Source organism: Struthio camelus, chromosome 2 (assembly GCF_040807025.1).
Source record: "Struthio camelus isolate bStrCam1 chromosome 2, bStrCam1.hap1, whole genome shotgun sequence".
Classification (NCBI taxonomy): Eukaryota; Metazoa; Chordata; class Aves; order Struthioniformes; family Struthionidae; genus Struthio; species Struthio camelus.
The window spans coordinates 118,024,306-118,040,875 of record NC_090943.1 but is presented as its reverse complement, the minus strand read 5'-3'; the positions used below and the strand labels follow the sequence as shown (position 1 = coordinate 118,040,875).

The 16,570-nt window shown below is 39.6% G+C and overlaps 1 protein-coding gene across 30 annotated transcripts in view; it reads right to left on the bottom strand.

The window, feature by feature from the left end:
• EPB41L3 (erythrocyte membrane protein band 4.1 like 3) overlaps nucleotides 1-16,570 on the bottom strand; it is a 151,468-nt gene that overhangs the window by 60,641 nt on the left and 74,257 nt on the right. For 15 of the 30 annotated variants that reach the window (XM_068932236.1, XM_068932250.1, XM_068932248.1 and 12 more), the window contains 2 exons: nucleotides 7,463-7,653; nucleotides 1,791-1,988 (listed from right to left, as the gene is read on the bottom strand). In XM_068932236.1, coding sequence (XP_068788337.1) covers nucleotides 1,791-1,988; nucleotides 7,463-7,653 — 389 coding nt within the window. Of the gene's footprint in view, nucleotides 1-1,790; nucleotides 1,989-7,462; nucleotides 7,675-16,570 lie in introns of all 30 variants that reach the window. The other 15 variants (XM_068932242.1, XM_068932243.1, XM_068932246.1 and 12 more) reach the window with 1 other exon arrangement.

Below are 16,570 nucleotides of genomic sequence, written 5' to 3'. Positions count from 1 at the left end.
TTTTAAAACATGAGTGAAAGTCTAACATAAATCTTCCTTTCTGCTCCATCTTATATCCTTGCAAAATTCAGCTTGGTAGCCGATATTTCCACAGAACTCCTATTTGGTAAAAATTGCTTGATTGTATTCTAGACAGTGGCTTGCATTTTTCCGCCTAAGTGGCTCAAGCTGAAAGTTCGACTCTTTCCATCAAAGCCAGTACAATCATTCTTCCAGTTTAATGGCTTGTCAGACAAAACTGTGACTGCAGGTCACGAAAGTGACAATTTAATAGCAAGGTATGTGACCTGATAGCTATTGCTAGTCTGAAGGAAACAATACGGTACTCAACAAACTTTAGTGAAACTAAAAGATACTCAACAGCATGACTGCTAAGTTGCTATAAGAATTATCACAGGTCCTGCTTGCAGCTAATTCCTAGCATTACAAAATTTGGCCCAAACTGTAAAGGAATGCTTAAATAAAAATCATAAACTTCTTCATCTGACGCTCTCCAAAGAACTTGAAATGACTTGAGTATGTAAAAGCTCAGTGAAATCTGAGTAAGGACCTCTGGATCTCACTCCTCGTCAGGTATTCCCTTTAATCCTCAGAGCTGAGGTTCCAGGGTTTGCCTTCGTTGGTGTTTGCTTTCTCCAGCGTCTTCCTCTCACTCCTCCACCGTTTCTCTCCAACCTGAACTCTCGTTCTTTGTGTTTCTACAGGTTTCCCACTTCAATCTGTGGACTAGGCCATTTCTTTCCCTTTTTATTCTTTTGTACTTCAGCCCTTCTCTTTTCCACCACACACTCCACGGTTACCCAGAAGAGGGCTAGTGAGGCCGAGGCCCTGTGAGGCCTAGTGAGGCCCTGTGACAAATACCCTGCCCTTGACCCAAGCTGCAGCTCAGGGTGACCCTGCGTTCATGGCACACCGCAGGAAAGCAGACCCAGGACAGACTGCGCACCTGCCCGAAGACCCCTTTGGTGACGTGGCTGGAACAGCCGAATAGAGAAATGGGACCTCTGTAAGATGCTAAATTTGCTCACACTCTGCTTCTCCGTGGTTTCAGCTCTTCTGGAGTTCAAGCTAAGTCATCCTCTTGACGTGGGTCTGACAAGAGTCAGGGACCTGTTCTTACATGACAACACAGCAAAGACTGTCCTTCCAAAAGTTGTCTCCTGGGAGAGTCCCAGGAGGGAAGGCAAATTTCTTTAAAGAAAAGCGCCACCAACTTTCTGGCAGTAATATTTAGACGCAGTTATGAATCACAGGCATAGGAGAGAAGCACATAAAATTCCCCACTCCTACTGCTATTTGCTTTTGACATCTTCCCCTGTGTCTGCTTGGCAACTCTTACGCCCCCGCTAATCTCATGTGGGTCAAAATTACTGTTCAGACAGTGACTCAGCAAGAGTCCTCACTCCGTACCAAGAAAGAGGGGCAGCCCTAAGGGATCAAAATCCTGCTTTGTTTTACAGCTTTCACTGTCCATAGCTAGTTTCTGCATTCTGTTGTGGCATGTGCTGACATCAAATTAATCCAGAGTTGTTCCAGAGCGTGCTCAGATATTCCTCTCTGGAGCTGAAATCTGTGCAGCGCTTTAAACCTCCAGACAAAACAACTGAAGCATCTTTTTTGTGTTTGGCATTTATGAAATATCAGGCCATTGGCTTAAATACAGCAGTAGGAATCCAGCTTTAGTTTCTCTTTTTTTTTTTTTTTTTTTTTTTTGAAGTCTTAGCCTACAAGTCTAATTTCAAGTATCTTCCACCGAAGAGGATGACAAAATAAGGGAAATAACAATTTACCTCTACTTCACATGCGTATTCAGATCCATCCAGGAGTGTCACTTTGCACTGCATATTTTTAGGTTTCTTCACAATCTTTAGAGGAGACTTGGAAAGTTTGCTAGATGATGATTTTTGAGAGAGTTTGTCGTCCTCTAACTGCTGGTATTCCAGCTGTTTTGCACTTGCAGCAGCTAGCTCCTGTTCTTTGTCTGTGGCCTACAAAGGGAAAGATAAGTTTTTAAGTGAGATAAATCGGTCATGCAGTGCAGTACACTATACACCCTGATTTTGGCATACCAAGCATTTAAGTGAGTCTAGTGTGGAACGTGGATGATGTGGGGCCCGTGATGCAGGACAGATATACTTCTATCTATTGAAAAGGCTTAGCTTAACCTCCATATTCCTCCCACCACTCCCTTTTCACTCTGAAAGGGACAGAGTACCCAGGGAGGGGGAATATCCACTTCTTCCATAGGTACAAAATCCCTCTCAAACTGGTTCTATGGTCTCTTAGAAACGCTGGACAGTGAGCAAACACTGTGATGAATAGAAATTCTTAGAAATTGCTGATATTACTTTTAAGTCCTTTACTTATTAAATCATAGAGTGCTTCCATGGTGTCACATGGAATAGGAAAAGACCATGAGGTTTACACTCATTTTGTTCTCAGTGAGAAAAAATCCTCTGAATAAGGGGACTGATCAGCCTATAACATTGTGAATTTGCAGGGGCGGGTGCAGACACGCCTCTGAGAGTGAAAGGTTCCCCAAATGCCTGAGCAAGGGGTTAAACAAACAGGATGGAAGTACAGGGCCAAACAACTGCAACGTGCAGCTGGCTGGCTAATGGATAATAACCACAAGATGAGAGGCTGAATTTTGCTCTCCACAGATGACTGATAAGTCTTTTAAGCTGGCGAGAAGTAGGTGCTATTTGAAAGACAAATATACTGCAGGGGAAAGAGGAGAGAAGGAACAATCACAGTTACTTTTGCTTGGGTTTATCTGAGGGTCAGACTATTTGCAGAGTTATTGTGATGCAGCATATTTGGTGCTCCTTTCCACCCGAATAGATGAAAGCCAGAGCAGCTCTACAGAACGTCCAACCTTCCTAGCAACAGCACTATGCTGCAACCCTTACCTTTCTAATCAGTTGTGCCCTGCGAGTCTCCAGACAAAACCTCTACTAGAGTACAGCAATACCTAAGTTAAAGCTTAAAAAACTAATCTTTTAGTTATCTCACTACCATGAAAAAACAACCAGTTTGGCTCTGAATGATTTCAGTATAATAAGCAGTGAGCGTCACTGGAAATTTATCACAAATTAATCCTCCAAGACTGCTTCCTTTAATTGTATTAAGCCTTTATGAGAACGGAGCAAATCCGTCCAAAGGCTTTAATCAGCTTTGAGACCAAAACAACCTTGCATCGTATAACTACCAACAACAGCATACCACAAAATCACAGGGTACTTTCCCTGAGAGATTTCGTACAAGTGAGCCTATAAGCTTCCCTTCTATATTTGGGTGAATGGGAGAAAAAGGAATGCAGGGTCGGTCAACTAGGCCAGCAGCATTACGTGACAACACCCGTTCACACTGAAGTCCCAACTCTTTGATCCTCCACACTGCTAAGATGTTGTCTGAATGTTTGTTTCTGAGGAAGAAGAGGTTCACGCTGAAATACCCTTTCCAGGCAACACAAATGTGACTGCCTTAAGCCATTTCCTTCTGAAAACTGAAGTCCACGCTTAGGGACTGACAGCAGAACCAGTGCAGATACCACCATAAAGGCCAAATGCTCTGCTGCTGCAAACGCAGGGCATAACGGTAGCGTTACCATGAAGCCCAACAAACGAGCAGAAGAGCGTGGTGCTTCCGGTGGGCAGGCCGAGATCATACTGGTTCCAATTCCTTCCTTAGCCAAACAAGAATTATTCCCGCCTCAGCTGATTTTGCCACCTCACATGCACTTGATAACGTTTCAGGCTGAAGAACCAAGGCTCCAGCCAACTCCCTGCCCTGCTCACACAGACAGAAATGGGAGCACTGCTTCACAGGGCCGCTCTGCCCGCCACCCCGCTCCTCACAGTGTACAAGGCAATTGCGGCAATGCAAGGTGAGACCCTATGCTCCCCGTTTCCCTACAAGAGAAATGACAGCAAAGGTCACCTGGGCTTCCTCTGGAAGGAAAGACAAGACGGCAGTGAGACTAGGAACGCAAAAGCTGCTTTCAAAATCCACCTCATGGATTAGCAGAGGATGCGCCTCTCCAGAACCACAACCCTGGCCATCTCAGCCTGCTCTCCCCACTGTCTAGCTCCAGTGCTTGAAGACTTTCCCTTTCCAGCACTCAGACACCAGCTCTGTCTCTGGACATCGAGGTCTTCAAGCACCTTAAGGCTGGTGGAGGATGAAGGCACAGGACTAGGTTACTGCTGACCAATTAATGCTCACAGGGGCTGTGACAAAGGGGAGAGTTCTTCTAGGCTCAGGGTAAGGCTGGAGGCTAGGTACAATAACCAGAGCCAGTTGGAAAACAGTCTGACCTACTGGATTGAGGAAAAAAGACCTGAAGACAGAAGACTATTCACCTCTGAACAGCTACTCTCTTCCTGATGGGCTGACGGACTCTTTTGACTGATGATTTTTTTTTAAAGTTTTGTTAAAGAAATCTACCATGGAAGGGGTACATGCACATGTGTAGGTGCAAAAGTCATTCCTAGGCTGGAAAAAAATATACTGTCATGGCAGGTGGCTCATAAGATTTTTCATATGTAAGTTTAAAAAAAAAATCTAGATGCATGGAATGATTTTTTTTTTTTTTGGTTAGAGAAAACAGGAAAGCCACTTGAGAGAAAAAGCCTCTTGTAACTCAAGGCCACAGCAGACATTAATTTACAATAATATTTTGTTTAAGTTCCTGTCTAAATTAAGATGAGTGAAATCTATCTAGGTTAAAATCATGCACAGGATTTTCTCTGATTTGTCTAGAGAACAAAACATGCCAAGAACTATTAGAGAAGATCCACCAAACCATGCTGACCTGTTCAGGCATTGAGATATTTTCAGAGTGAACTATGCCGCCTCTTCCTAAAGCAACTTGACATCCTGTTGGTGCAGGTGTTTGGGGAAAAAAGCGACCAGTGAAAACCCATGCTCTCACTAGATTATTTTGTACTCTGCACGCATAGCTGCGTTCTTTCCCGATCCCTGCTTTTCCCCTCAGACCCTCCTGTGCTATATTTTCACAGTTAATTTCAGTGTCACAGACTACATTCTAGTATAGCATAAGTTGTTTCTGGGTTTCTGTGTTCTGAATATACGTTTCTGATCTCTACCTATATGAATACATGACAGAATACGTTCAACCCCTTCTGAAGGTGGAATCTCTCCTTGAGGCAAGCCTGCGCAGTCACAGGACTTCAGTAATAATCTTTGACACTTTGTAGTTTCCGACTTGGGCAGAGAGTGATATTAGCAAGCTTGCACAACACATGATTCCCATATATTTATAATAGTTGCTCTGAAATGTCAGTGCCCAGCCTGTGCAATGCTTTCTCGCTCTTTTTTCAACTAGACAGGAAAGCAGGAAGATGGTAAGATTGCATTATTATATTTGATAGGAAGAATTCCTTGGTGCAGTAACTGCTAATCTCAAAATGAAAAAATCTTGTGTCTTAATTAAAATGTTCTTTTTCATGTGTAAAGAAAGACAATAAAAAGACACTGTAATGGAGCAGCAGCTTAAACCTTGCTTCCCAAGATTCTCTCACATGACTGATAGTAAAAACATCAACTTCCTCACTTTGATTACATATTTATCACACGTTGCAGGAACAGATAACAGTAAGAAGGAGAATGATACCCGTTATTTGTTCAATTTTTGGCTTAATTTAATTTAATGATACCACTGCCAATAATTCTGATGCGTAGTGATGCTTTTGAAGGGTTGTTTTTTGTGATGCAGATACTTAAGCCGCCATGAAATACACTAGGCACAACACTTCAGCTAGATTTGGCGGTGACCTTGCAGCCATGACTTTTAGATTCAAATTTGTAATCTCAACGTAAAAGATTTTATATTCCTTCACTAATCCAGTTCTTCTATCAAAGCTTCGAGAAACCCTGTTCACAAGTGTTGTTCTTTGGGAAAGGAAAGGGATCATGCAGTGCATGAGAACATCTCAGGTCTCCAATCTCAAGTGGAGAGAAACATAGGTTTTGTGCATATATTTTTTAAGAAAATGAAATGCAACTCAGGTAGGAAGGATTAGTGAAAATGTTCAGAAGAACAAAATAAATAATACCTATGCCTAGGCTTGATACAATTCAATTCTAAACTAATTATCTGTTTGTGTACTGCCTTTCTCTTCTGGGCCAAAGCCCTGGCTCTGTTCGCCATACTAACTACTTGCAATTTCTGATCACTTTTTGAGACTTAAATTGTCCCAGCATAGCAACTAGTGGATATGGGAACAAGAGCTAGCAGATCTTTGGTGGAGATGGAGTGAAGCTGCAGCTGATCAGAGTTTATCAATGGTAATAAAGGTTAGCAATAAAACAATAAGCAGTTATTGAAGATCAACTGCTGAAGTAACAATAAACACCAGAAATCTTCCCATATCTACCTCTTGGGATATAAGAAATCAGATGTAAGACACCTCTTTTAATTTGGTCCTAGAAACATTTGTTGTCCCAAGTATGTAATACACCCCCCAAACCAGGCAGATACAAAAAGCGCTTATGCCCACTGTTTTTCACCAATAACAGGTTTGAGCTATAACTCTGTAGACAAAAAAATTAAAATCCAAGAACATAGCCAGCCCTAAACAGCTTTAGAGGGAGCAGATGCATTCATTTCAAGTAATGCCTTATATCTGCCGCTTTACCAGCGCCATCTCCTAAGCCTAAGTAGTTTCCCTAAGGCAAAAATAATAAAATAAATAAATTCACCTTGGAGGATCTGAACTTTATAAAGGATGCAAGAGAGGAGGAGCTAGGCTCGCTTATTCCACACTTCAAAGGTGGATGAGATTAGACTGGGGCTACAACCTCATGCAAGTAAAAGATCTGATTTTCAGGTACATCATATTGATGGTGTGTCACTTACCTATGAAGAGTAATACTTGGCATTCCTAATTGTTAAGGAGGGAAAAATAGCACCTTCCATAAATTTAACAAACTCAGCAATGAACTCAATGAAAAAAATCATGCAATAACTCTTCTAAAGGTTATTACAAGAAAACTGAAAGTAATTATAACGCAGCCATTTCAGAACTACGAGGAGCTTAAGAGACCATAGATTTTTCATGCTCGCACATCAGATAAGCAAGCATGAAATCAGTTTTCAGCAGGTGTCAAAGAAGAAATGAACTCCAAAAATATTTTCAACCTCTTAAAAATTGGCAATGTTTGCTATCTAATGCAGATCAAAGATCTTATTAGAGTAAGATTGAAGATGTTTCCCACCTTAGTGGGACTGGCCTTAAATTTAAGCACTGATGGCAGAAAGACTGGTATTATTTTTAAACTCCAAAGACCAACCACTCAAAATCTATACATAACGAAAAACAGTCTTTCATGCATATCTGAACACATATTTCTGATCTTCACAAAACTGCCTCGTTATTTGCCAGCGGCAATTATGGACCATGTCACTACCTGCACCCAGTGAGCAAGGCTCCCTCACCTGCTCCTTTTTCACAGGTGTGCTGTGAGCTGCCACTGCTGAAAACTGCTCGAGGGCGTTTTGATGCTCTTCACTCAGCTGTTGCTGCTGCTGCTGCTGGTCCTGCGGCTGCGGTTCTGCCGTGCCCTGCTGCACTGGGGCCTCCTGCTGATCCTGCTCTTTATCCTTGGACTCCGAATCTGATCCCGATTCTGTAGTCATGGTTGGTTATTCTGTAAAACAAGGCGGTTGGACCTCCTGAGCATGAGTTTGTCGCTAGTAGTTTTTAAATTACGCTTTCAAAATAGAGAAACTGTAGTCACAGAGTTTTAGGCTTATTACGCCTGGCCCTTAAAACTAAAGCGAGTATTAAACTGGCTCAACGAGGATTACTGGAAAACCTCTGATGCAAAAAGAAAGGTCTAAACACTCCCATATCCTAAGGAAGAGTGCATAGCCACATAATTTTATGATACAACATACAGAACACGTTCTAAGAATGGTACATTGAAATTAAATATAAAAAATACAGTTCTAAATAGTAAACCCTAAAAGAGAGTAATATATTGAGAAAAGCTTGTGTAATTTAGGGTCTAAAATCCAATACACTTCAGTGTGACTTAAGTTTCTAAACTATTAGCACGTAGAAGTTTTTGAAAATGCTAAATCTTTCGTCCTTTGTGTTTAAGTTTTTAGGTCAACAGGACTTGAACTCCTCAATACCTTAACTACTTTTGAAAAAGGACTGAAGTACTTTTGATGTTTGTAGGCAATATACGTCCTAGAAACATTTGAAGTGGACCCACCAAGATCAATACAAATGCATACTTGTCCTTGTGTATTGTTCTGCCCCTTCTGATTGAATTCACTCACACTTCTGTCATTTCTCTCTACGTGCTGGAATAGCCAAAAGGAAAGTACTTCCATTAAATCATCCTAAGACTTAACTTTTTAAAAAGGGAAATACAACTCTCCTTCAATATGAAGTACCACCTATGTTTGAAGTATGTTTGAACGTAGCTTTATCTAGTACTAGATCAAAATGGAAATACTATCAATATTCATTCAAAACCCTAACATGACTGTTTTGAAATTATATAGCCCATTAAAAATGTGTGGTTGATACTAAAACTCAAACTATATAGAAGCAAAACCCAATTTTAAGAAACATCGTGATTCCATATCAAATATGGATTTGAAAAAGCAGACTCTGTGCCAGTTCAGCAAGCAGGCTGTACTCCACCTTTGTTACTTGTACCTTTTCAGTCATCCTGGTCGTCTGCTTCAGCACTTTGATTTTAAGCAATTCTAAACCAAATCAGACAGCGGCAGTCTATTGCTGCTCATCATCAAGCCATAATTTCTTTAACCTGGTAACCATAGCTACTATGCAATTACAAACAATTCCATTGCACATAAAACTGGTAATTCATTTGGTAGGAAGCCATTATCAATTCTTAACATATGCCATCACGTTCGCTAGCAGAAATAGATTTCTTAAAAGTTAAAAAAAAATTATATACATTTTTAAACCAAAATATTTAGTAAGCTTCATTATTTGACAGAAAATGTGTTAGATGAGGTCAATTAATTGTTTTACACTCAGTCATGTATTCTTTACTTTAAAGGCAAAATTCACCAGTGAATACCTTTCTCTGAGCAGTCACGTACAGCAAGCAACTTAACAGCACTCAGCTTGCGTTCAGTTTTTGCAACATGCGTGTGCATGTGGGTATACATGTGGTTGTGTATAACAAAACAGCATGAAACAGTGGAAACATGGAACTAGTAGGCATATATGGTAGATCCACGTTTGAGGCCAGATTTTCAAAGTCCTAACACATGACACGCTTGAAAATACATCACATTTTTCTACACAAAAGTTGGCACAGTTACATGAAAAATACCCTTTAAATAACCTGCTATTCAAACAATTGCCTTTAACACCTACAAAAAGAAATAATTATCTAAAGTCTTAAAATGTTACAGTCAGGAAGGCACTCATTTGACCAAACTTCAGACACTTACATCTGAGATAGTCACTTTAAACTCACTGCATGCTCAGTGGAGAAAAATAGACATTTCAGAGTGACTCATTTGACCTATTTTAGATGTTTGCTTTAAGCTGAGATAAAGCACATGCTCGTGTTATTTCTTTCTATCCACTTTAAAGGAAGCCTAAATAAGTTTCTCCGATGTCGATGTCTACAAACCTATTCTCCATCCTCCATGTTCAACTCTTAAGCCACCCTTTTTGGTACTCTTTAAAAATTAAACTGAAAAATAATGTTATTCTCTCATAGTTTTGTTTTGCCCATCTGTCAGAAACCATGTAATAACTATTCTTCATCTGATGTTATTTTGGTTTCCTTGCTTTAAAGGCACCTAAGTCTACAAGCTTTACAAGTTTCTTCCTCCACTCCCAAACTATGTCCTGTAAAACCATTCCACACAATAAATCCATATTCATCCAATATTCATTCAATAATAACAAACTGTGTATTTGATTTTCTTTTTTTCAGAAATAATTACAGATTAGCAAGTTACAGAAAACTAAGTTACAGCTACAGATCTATTGATAAAACAACTCCAAATAGCATAGATGACCAATACAAACTATAATGCACTGAGGTTCTAGTGTTAAGGGTGTTTTTTTTTTTTTTTTTAAACATTACTAAGAGCAGTGTGAAGAGTAAACAACTGTCATACTTGCTGTTTTGAAACACAGTCAGTATGAATACCTTGAGGCGTTCATCCACACAGGATAAGACTGCCAGACAACATGAATCAAAAATCTTTCTTACTTCAGTTTTCATCACAGTGTCTCTGGAACCTAATTTTTTATATCTTATATAGCTTTTTTTCTAATGAATGTTTGTGTCCTGAATTGTAAGTGGATATGTTTCCACGCTCACTAAATTGGTCTTATAAAAGTAAACTTACGATTTTGCAACTCAAAGAACAAAAATCCAGTTCTTAAATTACTCTACAAAATTTCCACATGACAGAGAGCTTTATAATTCCATAAGTTACTGTCTGAGACTGGATTTCGCTTTAGTTACATATGAGACCTTGCCTGCTCTAAGATCATTTTATTAGAAAACTTCCTGTGTGTTATCAAATCTTTTAGCATAAGTGATTCTGGATACAATATTCCTATCATTAGTCAGGCACCAGATGGATTTAATTAACCCAAGGTTATCCATTTCCAAATGTCTCCTTTATTTCCCTGTGCATACTAGTATGTTTAATAACAAATACTGAGACCAAAATACTATTGATTTCATGCTGTTATCTCAGAGATGTAAATAGAAGCAAAGTAAACAAGTTTTAAATCCAATTTCTTACAGATGATTGTACTGTTAAGATTTATTTCATTCCATCTAATACACATTTAAAACACCCAAATTACAACATGGAAAAAACATTTCTCTCATGTAGTGCACACTAATAGGTCATTTTGCTTTCTCTGGCAAAAAAATACTTTTCCAAAATAACTTTTCAAGTTTTTTTTTTTTTAAATAAACAACATAATATCTTCCTAGAAAAATGTAGATATTTATTAATTGATTGGAAGTAACAGTAATTTTAAGAAATCTAGCAACATAAATTTTATTTGACTTTTGTTTGTATGCAGAAATCTTTTGCAGACACTACTAGCTATTTCTGTCATTTGCCTAATGTATTCAATTGGATGAGAACTACTTATTTGTATTTTATTAGTTTATTTACTACTTCTAGCTAAACTGAACACAAACCCCATGATTTCTGATGTGAATTTCAGTACAGAATAACAACTTCAATGCAGTTATATTTTTAAGGTAAAGAAAGACATTACTTAAGTTCCTTAAACTTTCTATTCCCAGCCCAATCCTTGTATCAAATTCCTCCTTTTTCCAGCACACAAAAAACACACTAAGAAAAAGAAACTAAGAACATCACCTTATACAAATGAGGAAATACTATGTAACACAGATGTGCATTTGGATTTCTAAGTTTTGGCTTACGTTCCTGTATTTAAAGATTCCGAAAGAACCAGTTTAGTCCGAGCTTAATACAGATGCTGTTAATACTGGGTAGTCTAAGTCTAAGGTCAATATGGCTATAGAATTCAAACAGAATGAAAATCAAGTGTTTAATAATTAAAGAAAAATATTCCAAAATCTAGTTCATTTTAATCTGTTACAACTACTTAAAAATTACATCAAAAATGGATGCATATTCAACAGTGTAAAGTTTTAAAAATAACTGAGATTACAGTAAAAGAATAAATTAAGGACGACAAGTGTGCGTACTGGAAGAGTACACGGTGAGGCGGACTGCAGCGCTCAGAGGGTTGAGATCAGTGGCCCAGAGTCTAGTTGGAGGCCTGTATCTACAGGTGTCCCTCAGGGGTCAGTAGTGGGTCCAGTCTTGTTCAACTTGCTCATCATTGACCTGGATGAAGGGACAGAGTGCCTCCTCAGCAAGTCTGCTGAGGATACAGAGCAGAGAGGAGTGGCTGGTACATGCAAGGGCTGTGCTGCCATTCAGAGGGACCTGGACAGGCTGGAGACATGGGCAGAGAGGAACCTCCTGAAGGTCAACAAAGGCAAGTGCAGGGTCCTGCACCTAGGCAGGAATAACCCCATGCACCAGCACAGGCTGGGAACTGACCTGCTGGAAAGCAGGAGAAGGACCTGGGAGTCCTGGTAGACAACAAGTTGACCATGAGCCAGCGATGTGCCCTTGCGGCCAAGAAGGCCAATGGGATCCTGGGGTTGCATTAGGAAGAGTGTTGCCAATGGGTGGAGGGAGGTGATCCTGCCCCTCTACTCAGCCCTGGGGAGGCCACATCTGGAGTACTGTGTCCAGTTCTGGGCTCCCCAGTACAAGAGAGACATGATGCTCCTGGAGTGAGTCCAGCAAAGGGCTACAAAGATGATGAGCAGACTGGAGCATCTCTCCTATGAGGAAAGGCTGAGAGAGCTGGGACTCTTCAGCCTGGAGAAGAGAAGACTGGGGCGGGGGGGGGGAGATCTGATCAATGTGTACAAGTATCTGAAGGGAGGGTGTTAAGAGGATGGGGCCAGAGTCTTCTCCGTGGTGCCCAGTGATAGGATGAGAAGCAACGGGCACAAACTGAAACACAGCAAGCTCCATCCGAACATGAGGAAAAACTTCTTTCCCGTGAGGGTGACTGAGCACTGGCACAGGTTGCCCAGAGAGGTTGTGGAGTCTCCTCCTCTGGAGATATTCAAAAGGTGTCTGGACACAATCCTGGGCAATGTGCTCTAGGTGACCCTGCCTGAGCAGGGGTGTTGGACCAGATGATCTCCAGAGGTCCCTTCCTACCTCAACCATTCTGTGATTCTGAATATACTGTCAAGGTATTAAAAAATCCCTTCAAAAAAGGACATGGTCTATTTTAAAATGACTTTGATTAGCTCAATTTACAGATAAGAAATCTTTTCATATCCTTACAACACAATGTAAATACATTCCATTTGAACTACAAAACCTGCAAATCACACATGCAAAACTTGCCTCCTAAAACTTTCCAATCCACTTGTTCATTATTACCTAGAACTACCAATGTCTTGTGACTTGAGATATTACCATTTCCATTACCAATTACTTGTTATGAACTAAATAACACAGCATATAATTTGCTTTTTTTCCATATGGGAACCAAAAATCATATCGTCCTCTATTAGTAATCTTCTTACTAGGCAAAGGCAGGCTATGTTGTCTGGTCTACCTCCAGCAAGCGACAATTACAATCCACTGTATATACTCAACAAGTTATTTGACACTTTGCCTCCCACTACTAGAACGCAGCCCTTCTGTGTCACCTATCTACCAAGCAGCAGAATTCAGAGCTCATTGATAAAAGCCCAAGGTTTAACCTACCCACTAGTCATTAGTAAACGTTTATTTATTTTCACTAGCATATATTTATATAAATTTAAATATATTAAGCAAACCGAAATCACATTATGGAAGAAATTGTAAATTAATTCCCAAATATATTGCAATACAATGACAAAACAAAACAGAGTCAAATGTAATTAAATGAACTGTACATAGCCCCTGACTATTTCCTGTATGCAAAGATTAATGATTTATATTTAAATACATCTTTGATCTAATTAATTCTTTTTGTGGAAAGTTCTCCTTTAATTACAATAATTTCTGAAGATTATAGTACATCATTGCAAAGATCCAACTCTGAAAGCTGCATAATAAAATAATGATTCCATACTTTAATTTTAATGTTCCACGTAACGAGAAACATATTTTTACAATAACAACCTCTGATGATAACAGCATATGGAGAACAATATTGCCACTAAGAGCGCTAACAGAAACGTCAATATCTGTTTCTAGAAAAGAGTATGTAGCAACACTGTCTTCTAAGCTTGAAATGTAAACTGGTTTCATGCAACTGCTTTAAGATTCAGCTCATTTTATTCTAACTAGTTCCTAATTAGGACAATGATCTTTTTTTAAAAAAAAAAAATCTTTAATTTGCATGAAACTGGGGTTCACCTGCACGAGGGCCTGAAGCACAAAAAAACAGGCATGGAAGTGTATCAGCATAGAGGCAGGAGCATGTCTTTCCCCTAACACACAGGATGTAAAAATGCAGGCGGGAATAAGGAAAGAATCAACTAAACGTAACAGCAAGCAATAGATGTGTGCAAGACAGCAGGAGCTACTGGAAATTGCTACAGTACTTAGGAAACTACTCTTGATCATCCGTAAACTGTTAACTATTACTTTGGAGAAAACAGAGGGGCCAGGTAGGTCTCTAAAAAGAAAAGACCAAATATAGCACCTGATTTTACAAAGGGAGATGGAGAAGACAAAGCTAGAAATTATAGCCTACTTTTAATACCAAGGAAGTTTTTGGAATACATCGCTAAAGGATTTCTAATCCTGTAAAAATAATGAGATTAGAAAAACAAACAGTCAACATAAATTTATCAAGAAAAAATGATGTCAAACTAATGCAATGTCTATCTCTTTCTCTCACAGGGCATCTGTCCTAGCTGATAAAAAGAAAGCAGAACACATGACAGAGCCTATCTTTAGCTTTAGTAAAGCTTTTAAAGCAGTTCCACATGACTTTTTTCATGAGCAAACCAGAGAAATAGTTTAAATAATTAAAAAAGGTGCACAAGGGATTTAAAAAAAATATATTGTAAGAACACTTATCTGTAGCATGTTGACAACCTATGAGAACCTACCAGTTGAGGTATCACAGCTTGTACTGGGTCTAGAGCATTAATGAACAGACAACAGAACGGCGAGTACGCAGTCTGTGCCCGTCATCGCACTAGGGGAGACTGGGGCACAGTACTACAATTTTCAACAGACATTAAGAATAGAGCAGCAGTCTGAAAAAAAAAGTACGTATATGCTGAATCTGACTACATCCCATAAGGATAACTGCAACAAGAATGGATAAATCAAAAGTGAAAAAATATTGGAAATAACTGGTTAGGCAGTAATAATGAAGCAGCATAAGGGGATGAGGTCACACAGTAAATAAGAAAAAATTTGTTCTGGGACATGTTAACAGGACTGTTGTATATAAAATATGAATTTGACCTATTCTGCCTTCTTCAACACCAGGGAGATGTATCTAGTACATTGTACTCCATTATGGGCCCCGTATTTCTTGAAAAATGCATATTAGAGAATGTCAAGAAGAGAGTAGCAAGAATGATAAGAAGTTAAGAGAACATAGCCGTAAGAAAAGGTTTAAGGACCTAGATTTGTTTAGTCTGGGGAAGTGAAGAGAGAGAGAGAGAGAGAGAGAGAGAGATAGGAGGGGAAAGTGATAAGAGCCTTGCAATACATGTAAGCTTCTTGCAGACAGAAAGTTAATTGTACATTCCCCAACCGCAGAACAGGAAGAATTCAAATGGCACCAAGCGTGATTTAGAGTAGATGGCATACCAACTGCAAGGACAGTCAAAAAAAAAAAAAGCTTTCCAAAGCTGTTAGGGAGCCATCACTGGAAATTTTTATGTACAAATAAACAATAGTATCAGAATTCTCTGGCTGCAACTCCATAAAGCACAAGCAATTGAAGTTTTGTTGGCTTTACTCCCCCCTTCCACTTGGGGCAGCAACTCTGAATTCACAAAATCTATCAAACTGACTCTGTTTCAGAGCATCTGGATGTATTGGAGAACATTTTTATTTCCTCTTTACCTTTCATTTCTATGATTCAGTGAACATCATCCAAGTCTGTTTTGTTCCGTTTATGGGCAGCTTCCCACAGCAATAAAACCAGAATAGCTGCAATTTCTTTTGCCCCTCCTGCACACATGGTTCAGAAGAGTATGACCTACGCATAGCTCCCTGAAGATACTAGATAATCTTTTGGAGGTCGTATCAATTAGGACACCCCAAGGCTATCTGAACTTCTGAAAAGGATTAGAGAAAAATCAGGCCACCATAACCTGTTCTGGATGGTTTTTCCCATCCTGCTGTTCCAGGCAGTTCTCCCCACTGAGAGGCATGGATTTACCGTACGGAGAAGGGAATTGCATTTTCCTGTTAAACCACCACCTAATGCTCTCTGCACGTTTCCAGCTTCCCGTTGCTGCTGCAGCCTTCCCTGTGCCCAGCACAGGGGCTAGCTCTGCCTCAGCTTCTCCGTTCCCGAGCCCCAGCCATGAGGATTCACCCACCAGCTCAAAAAAACATGATCATGGCCACAGCCTATCACACACGTTGCAACTTTTACACAGTCTCAAAGAAACTGCATACATTAAGTTGGCAAACTTACAAATTCCTGGGAGTCCTGGAGGTAACTATAGAAGAGTACAGTGATTAAACCCAAGCCTGACTGCTATTTCTTTCAGTTCAAAAAAAAAAAAAAAAGAAGGAAAGAGAGAGAGAGAGAGAGAGAGAAAGAAAGAAAAAGGGAACTTTTGAAAAACCTGAGAAACTGCTGCTTATAATGGACTTCAGCAAAGTGCTCTCTCACTGAAAAACTTTTATCAACATAAGCACTGTGATTCCAATAAGATACGATGGGGAACAGAAATAATACACAAATATTTCAATAAATAAGTCTGCCAGGAAACAATGGGGAATTAAAGTGGGGAAAAACAGATGTGAGGGAGAAGA